The 24,388-nt window shown below is 35.1% G+C and overlaps 1 protein-coding gene across 2 annotated transcripts; it reads right to left on the reverse strand.

The window, feature by feature from the left end:
• Positions 1 to 15,425: 15,425 nt before the first annotated feature.
• ABCG25 (ATP-binding cassette family G25) lies at positions 15,426 to 22,708 on the reverse strand. 2 transcript variants are annotated; one of them, XM_068634395.2, is made up of 3 exons: positions 22,053 to 22,708; positions 21,042 to 21,891; positions 15,426 to 16,756 (listed from the first exon to the last, which is right to left on the reverse strand). In XM_068634395.2, the coding sequence occupies exons 1-3, from the start codon at positions 22,164 to 22,166 to the stop codon at positions 15,744 to 15,746; spliced, it is 1,977 nt and encodes a 658-aa protein (XP_068490496.1). In that variant the 5' UTR covers positions 22,167 to 22,708; the 3' UTR covers positions 15,426 to 15,743. The 2 variants fall into 2 exon arrangements, with proteins under 2 accessions (XP_068490496.1, XP_090161130.1); XM_090305004.1 differs by lacking the exon at positions 15,426 to 16,756 and adding an exon at positions 17,774 to 18,230.
• Positions 22,709 to 24,388: the final 1,680 nt, after the last annotated feature.

Raw genomic sequence — 24,388 nt, forward strand, 5'->3', positions numbered from 1 at the left:
AATTGACAAGTTCGCAATTGCCAAGACCTTGGTCGACCAAGGTAGCTCGTTCGACATATTATACTGGGAAATTTTCAAGAAAATGCGTATCCCAGAATCAGATATTCAACCCTATAACGAACAAATTGTAGGGTTCTCAGGTGAACGGGTCGACACTAAGGGGTATATAGACTTATATACAACCTTTGGTGAGGAAGACGGTCTCCACAAAACAATAAACGTACGATATCTACTGGTTAACGCCCAGACTTCCTACAACATCCTGCTCGGCCGACCGTCCATCAACAGATTAAAAGCCATTGTCTCCACCCCACACTTAGCCATGAAATTCCCTTCGGCCACTAACGACATTGCAACCATCCATGTCGATCAAAAAACCGCTAGAGAATGTTATGTCGCAAGTTTGAAAAGTGAGCCAACTCGACGACTCTACACAACCAATTTGGACGACCGAGTCCCACAAAAACGAGGACGATCTCCCACTCGGCGTTCCGGACGGCACATGTCCCGTCGTCAGATGATAGCCCTTGTTGACCTCGACCCTCGTATGGACGATCCCCGTATGGAAGCAGGAGAAGACTTGCATCCATTCCCGCTTCGCAATGATCGCCACACTACGCACATCGGCACTTCGCTGAAGCCGGACGACCTAATGGCCATTGGAACGACACTCGTTAAAAATGCCGATCTGTTCGCCTGGACGGTCGCGAATATGCCTGGCGTAGACCCACAGGTTATCACTCACCGACTATCACTGTATAAAGAGGCTAGGCCAATAGCTCAAAAGAAAAGACATGTAGGCGAGGAACGACGTCAAGCCGCACGTGACGAAGCGGATAAATTATTACAAGCTGGATTCATTCGGAAAGCCCATTACACCACATGGCTCGCCAACGTGGTTATGGTAAAGAAAACAAACGGAAAATGGCGAATGTGTGTTGATTACACGGACCTTAATAAGGCATGCCCAAAAGACTCTTACCCTCTACCTACCATTGATTGTCTCGTTGATGGAGCGGTCGGACATCACATCCTCAGCTTCCTTGACGCCTACTCAAGTTATAATCAAATCCAAATGCACCCGGCCGACCGAAAGAAGACAGCCTTCATGACTGATTCCAATAACTTCTACTATGAAGTTATGCCCTTCGGACTCAAAAATGTCGGGCCACTTATCAAAGACTAATGGACCATGTATTCCACGACATGATCGGCAGGAATGTTGAAGTCTATGTCAATGACATTGTCGTCAAGTCCGACTCATGCAAACAACACATTGCTGACCTAAAAGAAGTTTTTCAGGCCTTCCGCCAACACCAGACGCGACTCAATCCTGACAAGTGTGCGTTCGGCGTCGAGGGGGGGAAGTTCTTAGGTTTTATGCTAACTCATAGAGGCATCGAAGCTAACCCCGAGAAATGTAAAGCTATCTCCGAAATGAGAAGTCCCAACTCCATTCAGGAAATTCAGAGACTTATCGGCCGACTCACCGCTCTATCCAGATTTGTTCCTAAACTTGCCGAACGAACGAGACCCATCGTCCGACTATTGAAAAAAGCATCCCGCTTTGAATGGTCGACCGAATGCGAAGAAATTTTCCTCCAATTAAAAACTTTTCTATCTTCCCCGCCGGTCATCCAGAAACCGGACGCCCGAGAGCCCATTATAGTCTACCTCGCTGTTTCACACGAAGCCGTCAGTTCAGTCTTAGTGCAAGAAATCAATTTTGAAGAACGACCAGTTTATTTCGTCAGCCGCGCCCTCCATGGCGCCGAAATCCGATACCAAACGATCGAAAAAGTAACTACGGCTCTCGTTATTACCGCCCGACGAATGCGGATGTATTTTCAAAATCATCGTATTATTGTTCGGACAAATTACCCCATAGTAAAGATTCTCACTAAACCAGATTTAGCCGGACGAATGATCGGATGGACGATAGAACTATCCGAATTCCATATTTAGTACCAACCACGAGGGGCCATCAAGTCGCAAGCTCTTGCTGATTTCGCAACCGAACTCACTCCTTCCTCAGCCGAGATTGAACACTCATTGTGGGTCCTATACGTGGACGGCTCCTCCAACGAAAGGTCGTGCGGCACTGGAGTCGTTTTGGAAGGTCCCGACGAGATTGTCATCGAGCAAGCCCTAAAATTCGACTTCAAAACTTCAAACAATCAGGCCGAATATGAAGCCATTTTAGCCGGTCTACGCCTCGCTCAAGAATTGGAAATCACTAAGTTAATTTGTAGAAGTGATTCCAGGCTAGTCATCGGTCAACTTAATGACGAATATGAAGTCCGAGAAAGCTTTTTACAGTGATACTATCACTTAGTCAAAAAGTCGATGAGCACCTTTTCTGAAATTTCTATGCAGCACGTTCGACGCGATCACAATACTCGCGCGGACGCCTTGTCCCGGTTAGCAACCACGAAGTGTAAAGGAATGCATAGGTCGGTCATCCATGTTACGCTTGCATGCCCAAGCATCGACCTACAGGAATGCCTAACGACCGACGCGGAATCTACTTGGATTACCCCAATCAAGCAATATTTACTCGACGGCACATGTAGTCCTCTCGGCGAAAAAACCATGAAGCTGCAGGCCGCCCGTTTTGTCTTAATTGGCGACAACCTTTATCGTCGAGGTTATACCCAACCACTCCTTAAATGTTTGACACAAAACCAAGCTTCCTATGTCGTCCAAGAGTTGCACGAAGGAATTTGTGGAACTCACTCCGGCGCACGGACAATGGCTGCCAAAGTATTCCGGGCCGGATACTACTGGCCGACCGTCCAAGGTGACTGCACCAATTTCGTCCAAAAATGTCTTAAATGCCAAGAGTTTGGCACTTTGTCCCATCAAAAACCTGAGGAACTCCATTTTATGTTATCACCTTGGCCGTTCGTCCAATGGGGTATGGACATCATTGGTCCTTTCGCCCCCGGTAAAGGCCAATGTAAATTCTTACTAGTCGGCATTGATTACTTCACCAAGTGGATCGAAGTCGAGCCTCTGACTGCAATCACCGCCCGCAATGTTCAAAATTTCATATGGAAAAATATCGTTTGCCGCTTCGGGCTTCCACAAATCATCATCACCGATAACGGTCGGCAATTCACCGACCGAACGTTAGCTGAATTTTACGAGAAGCTCCACATCAAACACATCGCTAGTTCAGTCGAACATCCACAAACAAACGGACAAGCAGAAGCTGCAAACAAGGTCATCTTGAACGAACTGAAGAAACGTCTCGGCCCAGCAAAGGGCAACTGGACTGAAGAACTCTTAGAAGTCTTATGGGCATATCGCTGTACTCCTCAGACGACTACACAAGAAACGCCGTACAGCCTAACGTATGGCACTGAAGCTATGATCCCCGTCGAGATTGGAGAACCCTCTCTCCGTCGGCAAACCCTCGATCTTCATCTAAACAAGGAAAGCCTCTCGGTCGGCCTCGATCTCATCAACGAACTCCGGGACAAGTGTAGAATTAGAGAAGAAGCATGCAAAATTCGGGCGGCCAGACGATACAACTCCAAAGTCAAACCAAGATTGTTCCACAAAGGCGACTTAGTATGGCGAATGCGGAGCAGCGCTCGGAAGGAAGGAGGCAAGTTCTCTAGCAATTGGGAAGGACCTTTTCGCATAGCAGATACGGTAGCCGGTGGAGCCTATTACTTAGAACATTTATCTGGGAAGGACATACCGAGAACGTGGAATGCCACGCATCTCAAATTTTATTACAGTTGAACTTAATAAAAAGTGTACTCTTTCCTCGCTCGGTCGGTTTTTCCCTAAGGAGGGTTTACGACCGAGAAGGTTTTAACGAGGCACTATAAATTAAAATCAGTCTCCTACTCCTTTTATTACTCCCAATTTATGCCACGTTCGGCATCCGAATAAACATTACTTTAACGTAATCAGGGTTATTTATGCCTCGTTCGGCATCCAAATTAACTTATTACTTTAAAGTAATAAGGATTATTTATGCCTCGTTCGGCATCTGAATTAAACCTAATCAGGGTTATTTATGCCTCGTCCGGCATCCGAATAAACATTATTTTAACGTAATCAGGGTTATTTATGCCTCGTTTGGCATCCAAATTAACTTATTACTTTAAAGTAATAAGGATTATTTATGCCTCGTTCGGCATCTGAATTAAACCTAATCAGGGTTATTTATGCCTCGTTCGGCATCCAAATTAACTTATTACTGTAAAGTAATAAGGATTATTTATGCCTCGTTCGGCATCCGCATTAACATTACTTTAACGTAGTCAGGATTCTTTATGCCTCAAATTATCTTATTACTTTAAATTATTTATGCCTCGTTCGGCATCCGCATTAACATTACTTTAACGTAGTCAGGATTCTTTATGCCTCGTTCGGCATCCGAATTATCTTATTACTTTAAGTTATTTATGCCTCGTTCGGCATACGCATTAACATTACTTTAACGTAGTCAATCTTATTTACGCCTCGTTCGACATCAGAATTCACTTATTTTGCAATTACTTATGCCTCGTTCGACATCAGGATTAACTCGCATTGTTGCTAACGAAATCAACTACGCCTAGGCCGGCATCCAACTTAATAAAATCTACTTACAACAAGGTTCAAAAATATCAATCCGGCCAATCAGCAAATCCAAAATAAAACTATTGTACGATGCCCACATGCCGGGTCCAGCAATTATCTATGGCATATTCATTAATTCTTCGAACGAGGCGTCCGGTTGTGGTCCCGGAGTCTCCGCCTCAGCCTCCTCATTGATGTCGCCAGGATTGGTCGGCACAAGTTTTCCTTCGACCACCACTTTCTCAATGTCATAGCGGTCGTCCTCCAGTGGCGTACCGTGCAGACAAGCTACTTGTTGGATGCCCAACCGGAAGTATTCTTCGCTAATGCGAAGCATGAAGTCGTGACACTTAGCCACTTCCGCTTTTAAAGCCTCCTCCCGGTCGGCTCCTCCTTTCAGTTGCGCCTCAAGGCTCTTCGTGAGTTCCTCTTGCGCTTTTAAGGCCGTCTGCTTCTCTTCCAACTGGACCTTTAACTTCTCGGCCTTCTCGGTCGACATCTTCGTGGCTTGAGTAGCCTCGGTCACATCTTTCTTTAGCCGAGGTATGGTAACGGTCGTCACTCTCTCGAGCTCTTCGACCACCGTCCGGCTTGCCATAAGCGCCCGGCTTTGTAACTCCAATGTTTCCACCATCAGTTTAGTTGTAGGGATGGTGGCAAAAATTTCATTCTCTTCGGCGGTCAGCTCCGCCTGCAGGTGGGCAGCTATATCCATGCCGACCGCCAACAGCGTTGGCTCAGAGGTTGTTCGGGATGGCCCAGCTCGGCCGTCCTGATTTCCCTTAGGAGGCCGACCCCTTTTCTTAGCAGCAATCGAGGCCCCCGCCGCAAGAATCGTTGTAGACGGAACTGCCGCCAACACCCCGGCCGTGTCGACAGAAGCTGACTGAGCATCCCTACTCTGGCGCAGCTTGTTCATATACTCATGCAAGGAAGCGTCCGCCCTACTCATGATTTCTGCAAAACACACAGGAATTAAACACTATTAATGGAGTTATTCAACCAAACCAAATTTACAATCACATACCAATAAAATCCGCCCAGGGATCGGACGACGCATATAACGAAATTATCTCCCTCGTAGGTAACTTGTGAGGGAGTTGGTCAAACACCACCATAACAGCCTTATCCAAAGCCGACAGGGCCGTACGGGAACTCGTGTTAAGCACAGTCCGATTCTGGGTCCAATGGAATGGAAACTTGGTAACATCATTATTATAAAAATACTCTCGTCCTTCCGGCTCCACAAATATCTTGAAATATCGCTCCTTGAAGTTCTTGTAGGACGTGGTGAAAGCCGCAAAACGTACACACCCCGGACGGCTGGTCAACGACACCCAACTTACCGGGTTGAACGAATGTGTGTTATAATAAAATAAAAACACTTCCGCTCTGGGCGTCAAGTCAAAAAGTTGACACACCATTCGGAAGGCCTGCATGCACGCCCATGAGTTCGGATGAAGTTGGGTTGGAGCTAGATTCAGAAACCGTAGCACATCCATCGTGAACTCATCAAACGGCAACGTCACTTTCAAATCAACGAATAACGTACTATAAACATAAAAGAAATCTACCGGAGCGTTCTCCCTTCCATGACAGACACGGTCGGTATACCCACATATTTCGACAATAAGAATATCTGAAGGTAAACCCGACCGCACGACAGGGGCCCTAGCTATCACTTTATCCAAGTCGTCCGGTGTCTTGAAAATAGTGGGTATATTCCTAACGCTACTATCTACCCACTCATAACTCGGACCCACGGACCCACTCGTACTTTCGCCACTTCCGGACGATGACTCCCCACTCTCACTCGACTCCCTACTAGCTCTATTTGAAGAAAGTTGAGACATAACTAACCTTTCGTTCACAAATATACAGCTCGGTCGGCAACTATGTTTCGTACAACGCAACAACTCGCAAAGTGGACTCGGCAATCGGAGCAACTCGGATGCCGAACTCAAGGAAACGTGGTCCTCCTACAACTGGGGCTGCTATTTATAGCATTTGCCTCTCACCCCCATCCGTTAGATCCCCTCTTATCCTACGACCCATATCAGCCGGAATTCGAAACGTCACTTAATCCACACCGCCGGATTCATCTCCGCCGTCTTCGACCAAAAGCAAACGTCCCATCACACCGTTACATTTAATGCCTGACACCTCGAAAAAGCAATCATTACGACTCTTCGGCATTTATTCACCTCGAGCCTGGGGGCAAGTGTATCGGTAGGCACCGGACGAACGTGGCCGACCGACCGAAGCCACAATAAATGTGAGGCATGTATGACAGCTAAAAGTGGTTAAGATACACCTCCGAAGAATAAGGAATGCGCGTTTAAAGAAGATATGTTCCCCGGACATTCCGGAGCACGATTGACAGGACCTATCCACAACCTCCCTGAGCCCAAGGAATAGAAAGCCCATTAGGCAATCCTATAAATATGTGCTCAAGCCAGAGAAAGGTACGTTTTCATTCACTGACTAAACCACACTTAGAATCTCACACTTACTTGAGCGTCGGAGTGCCTTCGCAGGTACCCTCCCCCGCCCGACCGAAGGAGACACCAAGAAGGAGCGACCGACTGAAAGAGAAGAAGACCGACACGTCAGCAACTACACTACATCAACCGACCGTGCCTGGGCCCCATCTTTTCACTCAGGTATAATATATATATATATATATATATATATATATATATATATATAATCTAAATTAAGAAAGATAAACCGAGAGAAGAGTAGGTAAGTGACGTGAAAATCTAAAAAAGAGATGAAAACGATTAGTGTGTATAGTTTTCTTTTTAAGTTGTCCATATATAAAAATGAGTCCCAGGCCTTTTCTTCTATGTATGGGTTTTATAACCTTTGATTAATTCACAATAATCACACATTTTACAAGATTATAAAATATTTTTGTGTGTGAGAATTGAACTTCATTTTGGTGTAAGAATGAAAATAAAAAATATTAGTTATTAAATCTTGTTATAAATAGTAAAAAAACATAATTTTATTAAAAATTGTAATTTTGTAAGTGATGTAATATTAATTTTTGTTTGTAAAAATGATTGATATTCATTACAAACAATATTCATTACTGCAATGATATATTTAGAGTTTATTTTTTTTTATTCAACCTTGTACACAAAAGTAATTATATTTTCCATCTTCACCCTTTATTAGAGGTTATAAATATGGTTAGATAATCAACTCCATCTTCAATCTACTAGGAGAAGTTGTTAGAGAAGACTTAAACTTAGGTAGATAATTAGTTAACATTTTAAAAATTATTTATTAATAATAGAATTACTTTAAATACTAATAATTATTTTAATTTTTAAAATAAATATTTAATTTATTTAATATAGTAATTAATTATTTTTTGTCTATAAAATTAATTTTTATTTAATAATTTTCATACAGTGATAACTAATAACACATGAATATAAAATGGATACAATAACTAATTAAAATCCAAACACATACAAATCAAATTGAGCTTGATATCTAGAAATTATTAAAAACTCATAATATTTTAGATTAGACAATTTACAAAGAAGTCCCATGTAATTAAATAATACAATAGAAAATAAAAGTGCTAAGTGATGAGAATTTTTGGATTTTAGAGAGAAAGATTGAAGTACCCACAAGCCAATGAGTTAATATGTTGTATCGGATCCCATTAGAATCTATTGTATATGAGAAGATGCAAAAACATGTCATTAACAAATAACACAATAAATAACAAAACACATTACAATAACACAATCAGTGTCAAACACATGACAAGAACAAAGGCAATACAAATCACATGACAAGAACAAAACAAATAGACTCATAATTTGAAATCTCATTTGCAAAACAACTTGCAAAATATCTAAACACTCCATGTTTGAAATTAATTCCATGTGTGGAACTATTCTAGTGTTCAATCTCAAATTCATATCATACATTTTCAAACACAAACTTCACAATAAAACAAATTCAATAACTTTGTGTAATTATTTTTAAAGTTTTAACCTAAATCACATTAGTGGGTACTAGAGGCAAAGTTGAAGTTCTCAATAATTCAATACATTTATAAGATGACATGCACCGATTCTGAATGAGCTCTTTTGGACTCCCAACCACAAAACCCACAGAATCACAACAATTTTAAATATTAAAATAAAAATATGTTATGCTTTATATTTATGATTTTATATTTGGTTTGAGAGCTTGTGAATAAACTCTCGTGCCAATAGTCATTCTTGGATTAAACCATTGACAATATAGCAAAGGGAAATCTTCTTACTCATTCCTAAATATTCCAATTCACAAATATGTTTGACGACACTAAAGAAGTTGTCTTCTCCTCCTTTGATAACAAGGTTTACATGCACTCCACAATTTGTAGTTTTTTTTACCATCACTCCACATCTTTGTATGGAACTTATACTTATTAACAAAGTACATGCTCCATGATGTTGCACATGAATTAGGTCGTCAAACTAATGCTTTCATGTTTGGATCAATCATTTCATTCCTCTCATCATTAACTTGTGTATTAGTCATATGAATCAGGTTCAATAATTTGATTGTATTAACAAAATATAAACACTGTGGATCTTGACACTTGCATATCATTTAAACCATTATGGAAAAGACTCATGTGAAACTTGTTTGTTGTTAATGTTGTTAACTTGTAAGACCAATCTTCAAAAAAATACGTAATCAATTATACTACTATAACATTTAGTGTTATATGTAACACAATGAAAACCAAGTTGTTGGATAACTTACTCAAGTATTTGTTTAACCTCATTCCAATTGATTAGGATATGTATATGAGCATAACAAAATTCATTATAATGTAACCAATACTCTTTGTGTGATTCATTAGGTTGTTTAGATTTATTCAAGATTGAAATTGTTGGGTGGTCATTTGAATTGATGGCTCGATGATCATTTCTCAAACTTGTACTTGACAACAAGGTTATAGTTTTGAAGTAATAAGGAAAAAAATATATGTAAAAATAGGGAAAAACAGAATAAGAGATGATTGAATTATATTTTTATCAAATTTAAAAGCTTTTCACAATAACTCTCCTTCCTAAGTTAGTACAAACAATAATTACTTATAATGTAGATAGATTAGGAAATAGAGAAATACACAATAATTTAGATTAGGTTTCATTACGGAGACTAAGGCTTTTTTTTATCAGCAAATAACAATGAAATAAAATGGGACCACTTCAAGGGTGGTCCAACCCTTATACAGTAAAATGATATTCACAAAGTACCTTTCCAACTACATATCGGGAGACTAAGGCTACAAAATACGTTTCAAGTATTCTTTGGGTTTGTGGCCACTCTTGGCTCCAAACCACTATTGGCTTAATCAAGTACTTTTGAGACACATAGCCACATAGTGTGTGTGTAGTATGACAATATGACATATGCATATCTCTAAGTCTAAAAGCATGAGTCTTTTATAAGTAGAGTAAAGTGTTTGTATGTATTGGTCAATAAATTTTTAATATGAGGAATATTGAGTATGAATTATTTATAGACACTGGACTGATTTCATATAATGAAATGTATGACAGTCATAAATTATATGATTGTAATTTAAAGTTATAGTTATATTAGAAGTTTTAAAAATTGTTAACTTACCATATTATTTGTGGTGATCGTGTATTACACCAGAGTCGATGAAGTTGTGGGTGATAAAGTTTCACTATAAACTAATAAAATATTTTATTTTGTTTTAATATTTTATTTTTAAAATATGTAAATGTTAAAATTCCTATAAATAGGAATATATATTTTAAAATATTGTATGATTAATACATATAAACATAAATATTTAATTAGATATTGAATACATGATATAGTCTTTAAATAATATAAATAGAGATGTTATATAACACCTGACAGATGAAATTTAGATACTAAAAAAATAATTCATGAAATTAAAGTTTTATTAAAGTGTTTGATTTTATTTAGTAAATTAGTTATTATTATTATTATTATTATTGGTGTAGTGTATTTTTATTATACTACTAAGCCATTTTAAATACCTTTACATATGCAAAGGATTTAAAATGAGTACTTCACATGTTTCAATTACTTATATTTTAGTTATCAGTTATTAACTACGTTAATACGTCATCATGTAACTTTTTGTGCTATACATTCTCTCTTCCTAATAATATTAAAATATTTATGCGTATATTATTTATATGTATCAAATTTTAAATATTTTTCAGTTTTAATCTTAATAAAAACAAACCTTATTCAAGAAGTTTCAAATTTCTTAAACTTTGAATAGTTCTGAAATGTACCAATTTATTCACACATGCATGGTTTACAAAGTAAACATATAACAAAAGTGGAATAAAGAGAGGAACCAAACACATTTACGAACTTCTATATCACTTTACATAATCAAAACGTGATCACCAACTCATAAAAAGAGTTCAAATCCATCAAACTCTCAACTAACTCAAACCCTAACCCCTCCATTGTTACTTTTAAGAGAAAAATAAAAGGAGAGAACTTATTCAAAAATACTATTTTATCCTTTTTTTTAAATGAAAAAAACTGTTTTATTCTCTTTAAAATTATTTTTTGAAAACTTTCCAGAACATACTTTCCAGAGTCTAACAAATATATTTTTGAAAAACGTTTTTTCAGAATTGAAGAATAAATTTTCCAAAATACATATAATGTTTTGGAATGTATTTTCTAGAATAATTTTTCTGAATTTTTGTTCCAGAATTTTTTTTAAGAAATAAGGATGAATTATATGGGATATTTAATCATTTCACTTATTTGATGGGGGTGCAATAAGAACTTTGATGGGGTGCAGGAAAACTTTGATGAGATGCACGAACAAACACCCAAACTATATTTCTAAACAACCCAAAATGTAAAGGCCCAAACTCCCCCTTCCTCAATTTACTTCAAAACTTTTCTATTCTCACTCTTTTTTAAAATACTACTATATCATTCCTTATATATAAAAAAATATCCCATAAAATTTAAATTAAAAATTAAACCTAAAATACTTTCAATTAAATCTTTTTAGACTAAGTCACACGTTTATATATAAGACACAAAACTCATACACTTTATAATTTATTATTTTTCAAAAGATTTATATATTAACATACTTCTTATGTTTTTAAAGTCAATAAAAAAGAGTTGTGGGCTCTGATAAAAAATTGAGATATGAATTTGGATTTTCTTTGAACTTTCTACACACATCTCAGGCTGTTTCTTTATGCACCTCCATATATTCTTTTCTCCCCTATATGATATTTTGGATTACGTAATCCGAAAGTATTTTTTCAAATTCGTAATTAGCTTCCGGATTACATAATCCGAAAGTCTTTTTTCAGATGCATGATTAGTTTTGAGATTATGTAATCCAAAAGTCTTTTTTCAAATGCGTGTCTGCATTACATAATCCGGAAGCTACTCTATGGATGACACAAGAAGGATAAAAAAGTATTTTTCCATTATCTATGGGGTGAGACACGAACCTATGGATGTGCAGAAACAAACAGTCCACGTCTCAATTAAAATTTCTTAGTTTTGAAACTAAGAAATTGTTTAAAAAAGATTTTGTCCTATGTGTGCAATTTTGAAACTCTCTTATTTTTACTTAGTTTTAAAAAAGTTTTAGTTAGACCAATATATTGATAATAATTTTTTTAAAACTTTTCTTAATTCTCATAACATAGGAAAAAATATTTTTAAACTAGCAACTACTTATTAAAATTTATTTTACATATAATTTTATAATAGTTCTTATAAAATAAAAAATATTAAATTCCTTATATTTCATAATGTATCACAAATTCTTAATTTAGTCAAAGTTTGTTGAATTGGTTTTTATACTATAAATGTTATTTACTTTACTTTTCTTTATTTGATGTAATTGATTTTCCTTTCATTATTAATTTTAACACGGTTAACGCATTTCTATTTTGATCCATATACATATAAACATTTAACACGGTTAATTTTGATTTTTTTTTAAATTTTGATGAACGATTTATGAAAGCAGATACTAGTTGAAGTGAAATTTGTAATTTCAAATTTACTTATTTCAATTGTTTAAAAATATATTGTAACAAAAAAATATCTTCTTTTTTTCAAATGTTATAACTATCTTTTTTAGAGTGAGAATAGTTGTAATTCAACAATTACATATAATTTTTTAGGATAATTTTCATATAAATTTTAAATTTTAAATATGATTATAAATATGTTCTCCAAGTTTGGAATATTTAGGATTAAATTAGTAATTTATAATTTAGCATACTTAATTATTTAAAATATTATAAATATTTTATTTAAATTTTACATTAAAAAAAATAATTGAAAACAGTTGGGTTATTAAATTCATATTTACTAATACATTCATTTAAAATTTTCATAAATATTTTTATTAAAAAAAATATTTTTCAAAACTATTATAAATATCTTCATGAAAAGGAGATTATTTGCATCTAAAAAAAGTAAAATCATACTCGTAAGGATTTCAGTTTTTTATATGATTAATTGTATGTAATATTTATTATAATAAATATTATTTATAGTGTAAGATTGGAGTTGAAATAAAGTCTGAACTTATCAAAGTAATAAATGAGCGTCACTATAAAAATTTGAAAAAAGATAAATTTCTTTCTTCAATTTAAGTTATAAGTGTAACTCTTATTTGTCAAAAACTGTATTTTTTCTTCTTCTTCTTCCTTTCTTTTTTTTTCATTTACTCAAGAACAAAATCTAAAGTTCTTATATACTTTCTAAGGTGATTTTCAAGAGTACAACCTAATTAAGATATAAAATAGAGTAAGGTTAAGTTGTCATAACTTGCATATGCCTTCCATTATTAAATTCTAAATTTTAGTCAATGAAAGATATTTGGTGATGTCTTCCATCAACATTTCATTCAACCATTTAGTTTATATATTTCCTAAGTCATCTTAAGGTAAAAGAGGTTAGAAATTTTCCTAATAGAACTGTAGATTCTATAGACTAACTATTTTTTCTCTTATAATACATATTTTATATGTGGAAGCAATAAGGTGTTTTCAATTACCCGTGAAACATTGTATCCTATGATTCATAGTCAAAATTTTGGCATAATTGTTTATGCTCTTATAGTTTGAAAACTAGTTGTTAAATTTTAAATTTGAGTTAGGTTACTAATGGTTAAGTAAATTGAATTAGATGGTAATTGAAATTGTAAAGGAATTATTACTAGAAATTGTTATGATTGGTGAATTTTTGGATCGTGATTAATTATGTATCAATTAATAGTTTATATATTAATATGTAATGTATTTAACTTGTTAAAATGGAGGAATTGATAAAGTTTTTAGTTGTTGTCAATGTTTTTTAGTGTCATATATGCATATCGTTAAAAGAGAATAATTTCATTTTAGTGGGAAAGAAATTCGATATAGATACTTTCCTTACTTATTTAAGTAATATGACGTATAAGTATGTCATTCAAATAATAAGTGAACATTTAAAGAAAAAAAATATCACATTAAGTATTTATCATTTATTTTTCCGTAGAAATATGATTGATAAGTGGTTATGTACAATTTGTTATTAATAGCATTTTAACGTTTGAGTAAGGAAGAAGACCAAAATCAACTATTTTTCTTGCACAATATTACTCAAACAATCTTATCATGGTAAAAATGATATATTCTTTTAATTTTATATATATATATATATTACATTATCTTTAAATATCAATTCATCTCTTCTAATATAAGTCCACCACCATGATAATATATGTTATTTTGTGGAATTTATAATATTTACATATTTGCATCTAACATTATTATAATTTTTTCTTATAAATTGTAAACCTTTATACTTTATAAATGTTTTTACATTATCAAACATTGGGGTTAAATTAGTAATGTTAATTACTGTAAATTTTGTTATACATGTTTTTTGAAATTTTAAAAATAATTAAAAATATTTTATTGATATTAGCATTTGAAATTACTAATTAAATTTAAATATATATTTAATTTTATTTAAAAATATTAAAATATAATTTTGAAATTATAATTTTAACGAAAAGTTATATACACGTGTTTTTTTTTCAAACGAGGTAGTAGGATTAAATTAGTAATTTTGAATTTATTAATTTTAGTTATTGAAAAACATTAGTAAATGTTTTGTTGAAAATTTAAAGTTCTAAAAACTCTAATAAATATTTTCTTGAATTGGAAATAGTATAGGATTTGTACTGCTTTATATGAAAGTTACAATAGTCCCATTTAAAGCTTTGATAGCAGGAAAATTGATCTGGATGGTGAGAAGGATAGGATAGCATATTCCCCATTTGCAACCACTGTATGGAACCTCTGTAATAGACTAAAAACTCAACAAATGTTACGAGAGTGATCACCCCACCCCCAGAAGAAGAACTTCTCATTTGAATCACAAAAGGTTTTCTTAAACGCTGGTGTAGGGGAAGATCACCATGTATAACATTTTGAATGTTCCAAAGCTGCTGGTGCATAGCAGACACTCTGTAAATGGTGGGAAGTTGAACTTTACTTTTCAATTTTTCAGAGCTATTGGAAGGAGCTGCACAAAATAGAGATGACTATATTATTTTTAATACATGTCATACAAAGTATTAATAATCAAAACTTAGGTACCATGGATAATATAAACTCATCTCTTGTTTTAAAACTTATAACGTTAAACACTACAATATTGTGGTGGACGTGTTTTGGACAACTAATAATGTTTCCGATACTTACCATTACGGATTTCCGAATGAAAAGAAATGGCAGAGCTAAGAGCCAAGAGCTGTAAAAAAACTTGAAGATTATTTATATATATTCCATTAAGAAGAAATTTCTTTATTTCTTCCCCTAACATTCCGAATACAGAATGAACTTAGAGATTTGAAATCCAAATCTACAATTACACTTCTCTTCTCTCTTCATTTCAATTTTTCTTGTTAATTGATTCTCTAACTTTACAATTACAACAGAAAATCTCTCATTCATTCTTTTCATTACAGTTAGTACGAATCAACTAGTGGTCACTGCTGCACTAGGAGCCAACAAATTGATCCATCCTTCTCTGAATTAATTTAAGCTTTCCCAAAAGAACCAAATCAGAATTTTTCAACTCTTGATGCGCCTCAATGCAAGGTAAGCCAATAATCTGTAGAACACAAACATGAAAAGCAACACCCCAGTGCAGCCCAGAGTGCCAATTTGCCCCACCACATCCTCCTCAACAAACCTGCAGCCACCCTTATCACCATGATAGCAATCTAATAGATATGATATCTTCTTGCCATCCTCATATTGGATTCTAGTCAGCAGCCTATAACAGTAGAAGGTTGTGGATATATACTTGATCCAAGCCATGCAAGATGGCACCTTATGGACATAGTATCCACCTGTCAACACAAATGCAAGCATTGTCACTGCTGCCACTGTGGAAGCCTGTTTGGCATCCATTATTGCTGCACCTAAAGCAAGCCCAAGACCCTGTGAAACCATCACGTATCCAAGCACTACCAACAAAGTCAACACAAAAGCCCACAAATCTTGCTTCAATCCACCCATCCAATATGTAATAACGAGGAAAATCGTGGGGAGAATAAGCTCCATGGGCAGGTCTCCAACAATTCGAGCCATGAAATATGAGGACAATTTGTACATACCAGAAGCTCGCTCTTTCATAAAGATGGCACGTTCTTGAGGGAATGCAAATACTGAGTTAAAAGACGGGAAGACTCCCCAGAAGATGGCAATGAAGAAGAGAAGGCCAAGCCTATCTTGAATGTTCCTGTAATCTGAGTGCCACCACATTAAACCAGCTAATAGTGCTGCAGCAATAACTTGAAAGACTCTCAGAGTGTTGAAGGATTCGTGTTTTCTTTCTTTGAGGCTCCTCTGGAGTAGGATACTGAATTGGTAAAACCAATCAAAGAAGCTAACCCTGTTGCTACGTCTACATTCTTTCGAACAGCTGCTTCTCAAAGGGTTTGTGCTTTTTGTAGGAACAGTAGCGGTGTCCATGCAGGCAGCTTTTACCTTGGGACCCAGTATTGTGTTGTATGAATGGATTAGGCTTTGCTTTATGTTTGGTCTATCTTTTTCACTTTGACCATCGACGTGGCTAACACCTGCAGGATTCAAGGATAAACTTGATTAATATCGTAGAATTCCCCCCTCGTAAAACTATATAAAGTTCATTATTCTATTATGCATTCCAATTATGGAGATAAGATTTCTTATATATGTGAATAAAACAACTGGAAAGGTGCAAAATAACCAGAAAATAAAACCACAATAATTGTCTAGTGATAATATATATCCATATCAAACACTCTATCATTATTATTTCTGTCTTTTTATAGCATATATACCTTTGTCTCTCTAAGTGTTACTAATTAACATTTAATGTCCACCACCCTTTTTCTCCTTTGATTTAGAATCTGGATTGCATTCAATTTAGAAATAGGTTCGGGCCGGGGCTAGCTTCATATTACTAGTTGGCAAAAGGGGAATAGCATACCACCACCACGACAAAGTAGGAATAGAAACGGATAATCCACAATAAAACGAGAAAGATTGAAGACTTCAACCAGTGAAAAGATGTTTGAATTAATTAAACAAGTACTTTGATTATTCAAAAAGGGCTGATTAGGGGGATGAACGTGCTTAAATAGGATAGTGGGACTCGTAAAAGCTGACTTATGTTAGTGTTATGGTGAGTCTCCACTAAGATTGGTGCTGGCACTGCTGACTGGGCCACAAGCTCCCACTTTGATTTGCATAATATCAATGTAGCTATTTACTTTCATTTCATTACACCTTTCTGCCATCAGACATCACTTTTCGGGGAGAAATGTTTATATTGATGTAAAGCAACCCAACACGTGTAGCTCTCTAACAGATCCTAAGATAAGAGACTCTAAAAAAAGTGGGAGGAAAAGAGAAAAAGAAACAAAGTGAACGGGAAAAGAGAATCACTGCAAAATTGGCCAGATCATTGTCAAAGAAGAGAAGGTCAAGTTTTTTTTCCCAGATGCAATCATGAATACGGAACAGCCCCCAAGACCATGTGCTCGAGTAGATCAAGATTAATTTATAACAAAATTAAGCATTTATAAGAAAGGAAAATAACTTTTCTATTTAACTTTTAATATATAAAACATTAGGAGCAAAGAGTAGCTTTATTAAAGGAAATAACATCAACGTACAACTGTTACATGTAAAGCAATGCAAAGTCTCAACATAGAACATACTGTTAAACATAAATCCTAACCCCAATTTAATACCCCTCATACCCCTGAAGGTTTAACCTCCTCCACAGAATACAATATACCTATAAGAGGTGTAAATTACTTGAGAATTTTATCACTACTTTTTAAGGGTAGACAAGGATTTAGTGTGCCACCTTTCCCAGGTGCTCTTCGTATTATTTTTCCTTTTAACAGCAGCATCATGGTTTCTCACGCTATCAGTGGCGTCATCAACCTTAATATCGACATTATCATCATGGTCCCAAGAATCAACGAAAAAGGTTAAGAGAGGCACATATCCTAACAATATTTTAGTGCCCAAGGTGTTGAACTCCATATAAGATAAAAATACCTAGTCAAAGAGCAATTACCATAGAGTTACTAGTTTATGAAATATTTAATCAGAGTTGTGCTTAGTGATATCACCAACCAAAATCTAGCTATACCAAAAGAAGCAAACAGAAGCACCAATAAAAGGCCAATTATCTACAACTCAAAGACTCCGGTCCACTACCTAAGCATTTCCAACTTTATACCAATGCACGTTCGTTCTCTTTTGACAGCCCACAAATAACTTTAGTCCACATGGCATGCCGTTTTCAACGATTATTACACTAGCCTACTCCAATTACATCTGTCCTTCAACAGATGCTAAAACTTCAAAATTATTCACAGAGCTTATACTAACTTCATATCTTATAAAACCAATTGTTTGCTATGTGTGAACTTGACATAGAAACGGAAACAAAGACGTTTAGTTGAAAAAGAAAATAGAAAACTGCAAAGTTATCCAGTGTAACTTTGAAAACAGAGTCTGCTTGTGAATTGTGAATTATATCTGCACCAAGACGTTACTTTCTACTCAATAAATTTTTTGTCCTCGTACAAGCTCAACCAAATGCCTATTTTGGACATCACAACAAAAGGATTGTTGATTCTGATGTTATTCTTTCTGAAGGATATCAGATTATGTTGTTCCTATTGAAAGGATATAGTTGATGGTTATGGTAACAAGGGGCCACGCCTGCATAAGTCCATGAACGAATGATATGCATCCTACTATTTTTCTTCTAAATATGGAATATATCCGGACCCACATAAAAATTGACACCATACTGAATTTGATTGGGAATCGGAAACTCTAAACTACTTTCTTTGTTTCTTAAACCACCCTTACTCTCCACTCTTCTGAGGAGATCTATCCAATCACTTAATTTCCCATTATCCATCTCTCCTGTTTTCTCTTCTCTTTCCTATTCCCTCTCCATTATCAAACACACCCTTAATTCCCTCCATATCCTAGAAAAATTCATTATTTAAAATCTTAAAGAAGGTACGTCCAGCTTAATTCCAAAATGCATTGGTAAATCTAGACTTCAAAAAATTTACTTATCTAACTGAAAGTTAACTGAAAGAAAAAAAAATTGCATGCCTCGCTGGAGGAGGTAATGGTTACAAATTTGGTTTGGCCATTGAGAGATGAAGAAATTGGAGGAAAAAAGAGAGGAAAAACCAGAAGCATAAGGAGTCAAATCAGGTTGGCCCCGTAAAAAGGAAAACTAACTGGCCATACAAAGAAAGGCAAGAAAAAGTAGAGCCAACGACAGACAGTTCCAAGAAAAGAGGACACGTGGTAAGCATCAGTGAATTGTTTATATAAAGCATCCCAATATTGATCGAAATCAAAACCCATTACGTATCTAATCGATTCGTTCCACTCAAGGAGAAATCTTTATCTTTCTCCCCTAGCTTATACCTAAAATATACCTTTATTGAATGAAAAATTATTACACCAAGCGAAAAACAGAGAAAAGTGAAAATATATAATAAGAGATGTCATGTTATAAAAAATTTAAAAATCATCTTTATTATTACTAAATATTCTTTACACTCAATAATCGACATCACCACTATCAAAGTTCAAATGGCCAACTCATTTAAAAAAAAAAGGTGATTTACAAGGTTTTTTTAACTACATCCTATTAAGTTCTAGGAGAGATCCGAATATTGTTAGAGTAATCACTACTAAATTTCCACTAAAGAGACCCGGCAAAGGAAGAGGAACTGGGAAGAAATAAAAAGTAATTTGATAAGTCTTATTCGAGAGAATCCGCTGAATATTAATTATAGAATAGAACCCTAATATATTTTGCTCAATATTTAAAATAATAAACATTAACCAATTTTAATTATTATAATTAATATTTTATTTGTATTTTATAATGACATCCTAAAAATACTTGCCAGAAATTGAGATTATTTGTAATTAGAAAAATGAAACGATGGAATATATTATACACTATCAATACTTATTTTCTTAAAAGTAAATACTAATTATTTGTCTTTATAACGTCTTTTTTAATTAGATAACATTACCTTCACTCTTTCTTCCTCTCTAGGGTTTCAACTAGATTAAAAATTGGAAGTAAAACTGAGTTTGTAGTATTAAAGCAGGATGTAGATTCTTTTAACAAACTAGAAAAAGGGTGTGAGAAAACCAGTTGTCGAGGACCATAGTATCACGCAATCATGGCAAGAAGGAACCGAGAGTTACAGAACATGATATCTTGTCCAACTTATTGCCCTTTTGCCCGAATGACGTTTATTAATTAGTGGGATGATGGTATTTTCACACTCAACAAATAAATATCACTGACAACTCAAAATAATAATAATTTTTTAATTTAAAACTCTAGTATATATTTTAATATTATTAAAATTAGTTATAAAGTGAATGTAATTATTATATTATATTTTTAAAATAAGTTGTATGGTGTAAAAAATAATTTGAAAGTATGAGACTCCCTTTCCCTAATTCGTCCTAGGAACACATGCTCAGCCATCGTGCCCATATACTAAACATTTTACCCCACACCATGACACTATACACATTACCATAATCCTTACAATATCCATTACCAATACCATGACCCCCCACTACAATTAAAAAAAATAGATAGATAGATAGATTGATAGATATCATATCAACTTATCAATCTCACACAAACACAAACACTTCCTTCCAAGCCAACATCACTCACCACTAATAATTCACACAAATAAACAACAAACAGCTGCAAAAGCAATTGAAACCGACACAACGCAAGCAGTTGTAACAAGTTAAACCGTAATTCGTTAAGAAAAAACAGAAACGGTGACGTACCGTTAGCGAGATCGAGCAGGAAGTCCGCCGGATTCATGGGAAAAGACGGCGCGAAACCAACCGACTGAAAGTACCGCATGGCGTCGCTTCCTTTGCCGAAGTACAAACACTGTCCTTCCGATAGCAACACAACTTTATCGAACATCTGGTACACACGGCTGGAAGGTTGGTGCACCGATGTAATTACACTTTTGCCCTTCTTCGCCAGTGTCCCGAGCGTCACCACGAGGCGGTGTGCCGCCGTCGAGTCCAGTCCGGAGGTAGGCTCGTCCAGTATCAGCAGCAAGGGGTCCACCAGCATCTCGTGCGCGATGCTCACGCGCTTCCGCTCCCCGCCGGAGACGCCGCGGATGAAGCTGTTTCCGATTATCGTGTGCTCGCACTTCCTCAATCCTAGCTCCGCGATTGCCGACTCCGCCGCCGCGACCTTCGCCGCGCGCGGCAGCGCGCGCGGGAGGCGCAGCATAGCGCAGAACACCAGCGTCTCGCGAACCGTGAGATGTGGGTAGAGGATGTCGTCCTGTGTAACGAACCCGGTTCTCCGAAGAACAGATTTGTTGAGTTTGCCGGAGTTGGCGAGAATTGTTCCGGTGAGGCCGTTTCCATGGAGCCTCCCCGCGAGCGCGTTTAGGAGCGTCGATTTTCCGCTCCCCGATGGGCCTAGCACCGCTAAGATCTCTCCTGGGTGTGCTATTCCCGTCACGCCTTTTAAAATAACTCGCTCCTGCGGCGCGCCTGCCCTTGATCCTTGATCAGACGGTGATGATTGGTGCGGCGTAAACAACCTCTTGATGCTCCCTCCGGTCTTTTGTTTGTCCTCTATCTTCAACCGGTATGCTACGTCCATGAACTGCGTTGCATGAAAACATGAACTCATGAAAATTAGTTTGTATTAATTTTTTGGCACTAAAGAAGGAAAATTAGGTGAGGGAAAGTAAGCACAGATAGTGAAGTGAAACTAAGATTAATAAGTCTAGTTATTGTGCTTATGAATAATGTGATAATAAATACCTTAAGGGTGATGGGATAAGAAGAAGACAAAAAAGGAGGAAGATCACATGATTCTTGAGGGTTGTGTTTGGGAGGGAGATTGGTGTTAGAGGAGTCTCCATTTGGTGTTGGCATTATGGTCTCTCAAGTATTGGGGGGAGACAAAAAGAGAGGAAGGAGTTTGGAAAGTTGAAAAAGAGGGAAGAAATGATGGTGAAGAAAAGAGAGGAACAGGAAGTGAAGTTGGTAGAGGAGTGAATGAATGAAGTGAGAGGAACAAGGGATAGGAATATGAGGGGTATTTATGGAGGGATCAGAACCCATAGCAGTGCCACGTTAAAGTGGAAGTACCAATTTGGAATTGCTACGTGGCGATCTTATACATGCAGTTGGCATGGTGCAATGTTTTGTGGAATGGTCCACTTTCTCTTCCTCATACTTTTTTCTTCTTTTATCTCTTCCCCTTTTTTCCCTGAGTTTTCTTTTTGTTTATGAAAATATAAAAGAAATATGAGGTGTTTGAATGTGTAAATGGTAATGGAGTGATGAAGTTATAAAGGTTGAGGAGAAGAGCAATAACTGGAGAATCTTAAATAGTGGTCAGAAGTTGAAAACGTACTGGTATGGTAGGAGCAGACACTGGTGATGGTGTTGTTGCCCATTGCCTTGGCAGAAGGAGGCCAATTCATGATATTTTTGGATCTTAAAATCGTGAAATAGGGTGGCTAGAACACGTGCCACCACCAATTTACCATACCCATTCATCCTCTCTTCTCCACTCTCAAACTTTACATCCTCTTTCGGATCATTACACAATCTTCTGCCATTTTCTTTTCTGCTTTTCCTCACAAACTCTCATCATGCTTTCAAATTATACAACCCACTTACCAACTTTAATCCAACTTTTTTCTTTTAATATTCTAAATATTTTTTTATTTTTTAAAGCATTTTTACTTTCTTTTTCTTCTTCCATCCAAATATCTACAATGTGTTTTACTACTATATGTATCTTTAAACGGCTCTACATTTATTACCTAAAATGTTATCGGAAACTGTGAACTCGATCTTAAACATGCATTAAACTGCACTGTGCATGTATGTGGAAACGGTCATATCTTCCTTTTCAGCAGTGATATTTTGATCCCAATTAAAAATAAAATATATTCGTTTGACATCATTAAAATATAAATATTTATTTCTCTTTTAATATTAAATTATAATATGTATGATTATATTATTAAAGTTAGTTATTAGGTTGGAGTATTTTTTTAGGACTGTCAAAGTAATCTTTTTGTTTTTTTTTTAAATCTTTAACTCTTTCAAAACGCGGAATACATGTGATATTTTTAATATGAAATTTTTTTATTTATTTACTTTTAAATGTCTTTCAAAACGAAAATTATTCTTTTTTACTTTTTTTAATTTGAGTCAAAATCGTTTTTTAATTATATTTTTTATTTGAGTAATACACGGAGTAAAAAAATTAATTATTACAACAGAAAAAATACAATAATACATAAATATATATTAAACTATTTTGTTTAAAAAAATAGTAAATAAATCACTTAAAATTGTATTAAAAGTAAAACATTAAATACTTTTTTTTTAGTAAAAAAATATACTATAAAACCTAGATGTAAAAGATTGTAATATGTTTTTTTACAATAAATAAAAAAATCGTAAATTCAAGTCACTATGTTCATCTTAATCTCTTACACACAAATTCTATTCAATAAAAGGTTTAAAAGTATTATCTATTAATGGATAAAAGAGTGTTTTGTTATAACTTTTCTTCTGGTCAAACAATAATAACTTTCACGTTTTCAATTATTTTGGATGGATATTGACTTTGAAAATCACAACCATTCATTTCACCTTTTGTTGTCCAGTTTTCGTAATAAATATAATAGCATGCTTGTGTAATTATATATTTACATATATATATTGAATTAAAGTGAAAATGAAAATTGTAAAGCTGCTGATGGTGTAGGGTCCATTTTTATTTATTTTGAAAATAGGAGAGTAAATTCACAGTGTAAAAACAATTATTTGCACTCTCTCTTTTTTTTAGTAGATTTACAGGAGGGAAATAATGTCTTAAACAGTAAAAGTTCATTATCCATGGTTAAAGTTTAGATTCTTTATCAAAAGAGTGTATCTGAGGTAATAATTATTTGAGGACAATAAATTTTTTTTATTAAATAGTAATTAAAATTAAATATTAAAAATAATTAATTTATTATATTAATTAAATTAGATATTATTTTAAAGATTAAAAGATTATTTATATTTAAATTAATTTTTATTATTAATAAAAATTTATAAAATAATTTTTAAATTAGTATTTAAATTAGCTA

This window comes from Phaseolus vulgaris, chromosome 7 (assembly GCF_051622355.1).
Source record: "Phaseolus vulgaris cultivar YP4 chromosome 7, ASM5162235v1, whole genome shotgun sequence".
Lineage (NCBI taxonomy): Eukaryota > Viridiplantae > Streptophyta > Magnoliopsida > Fabales > Fabaceae > Phaseolus > Phaseolus vulgaris.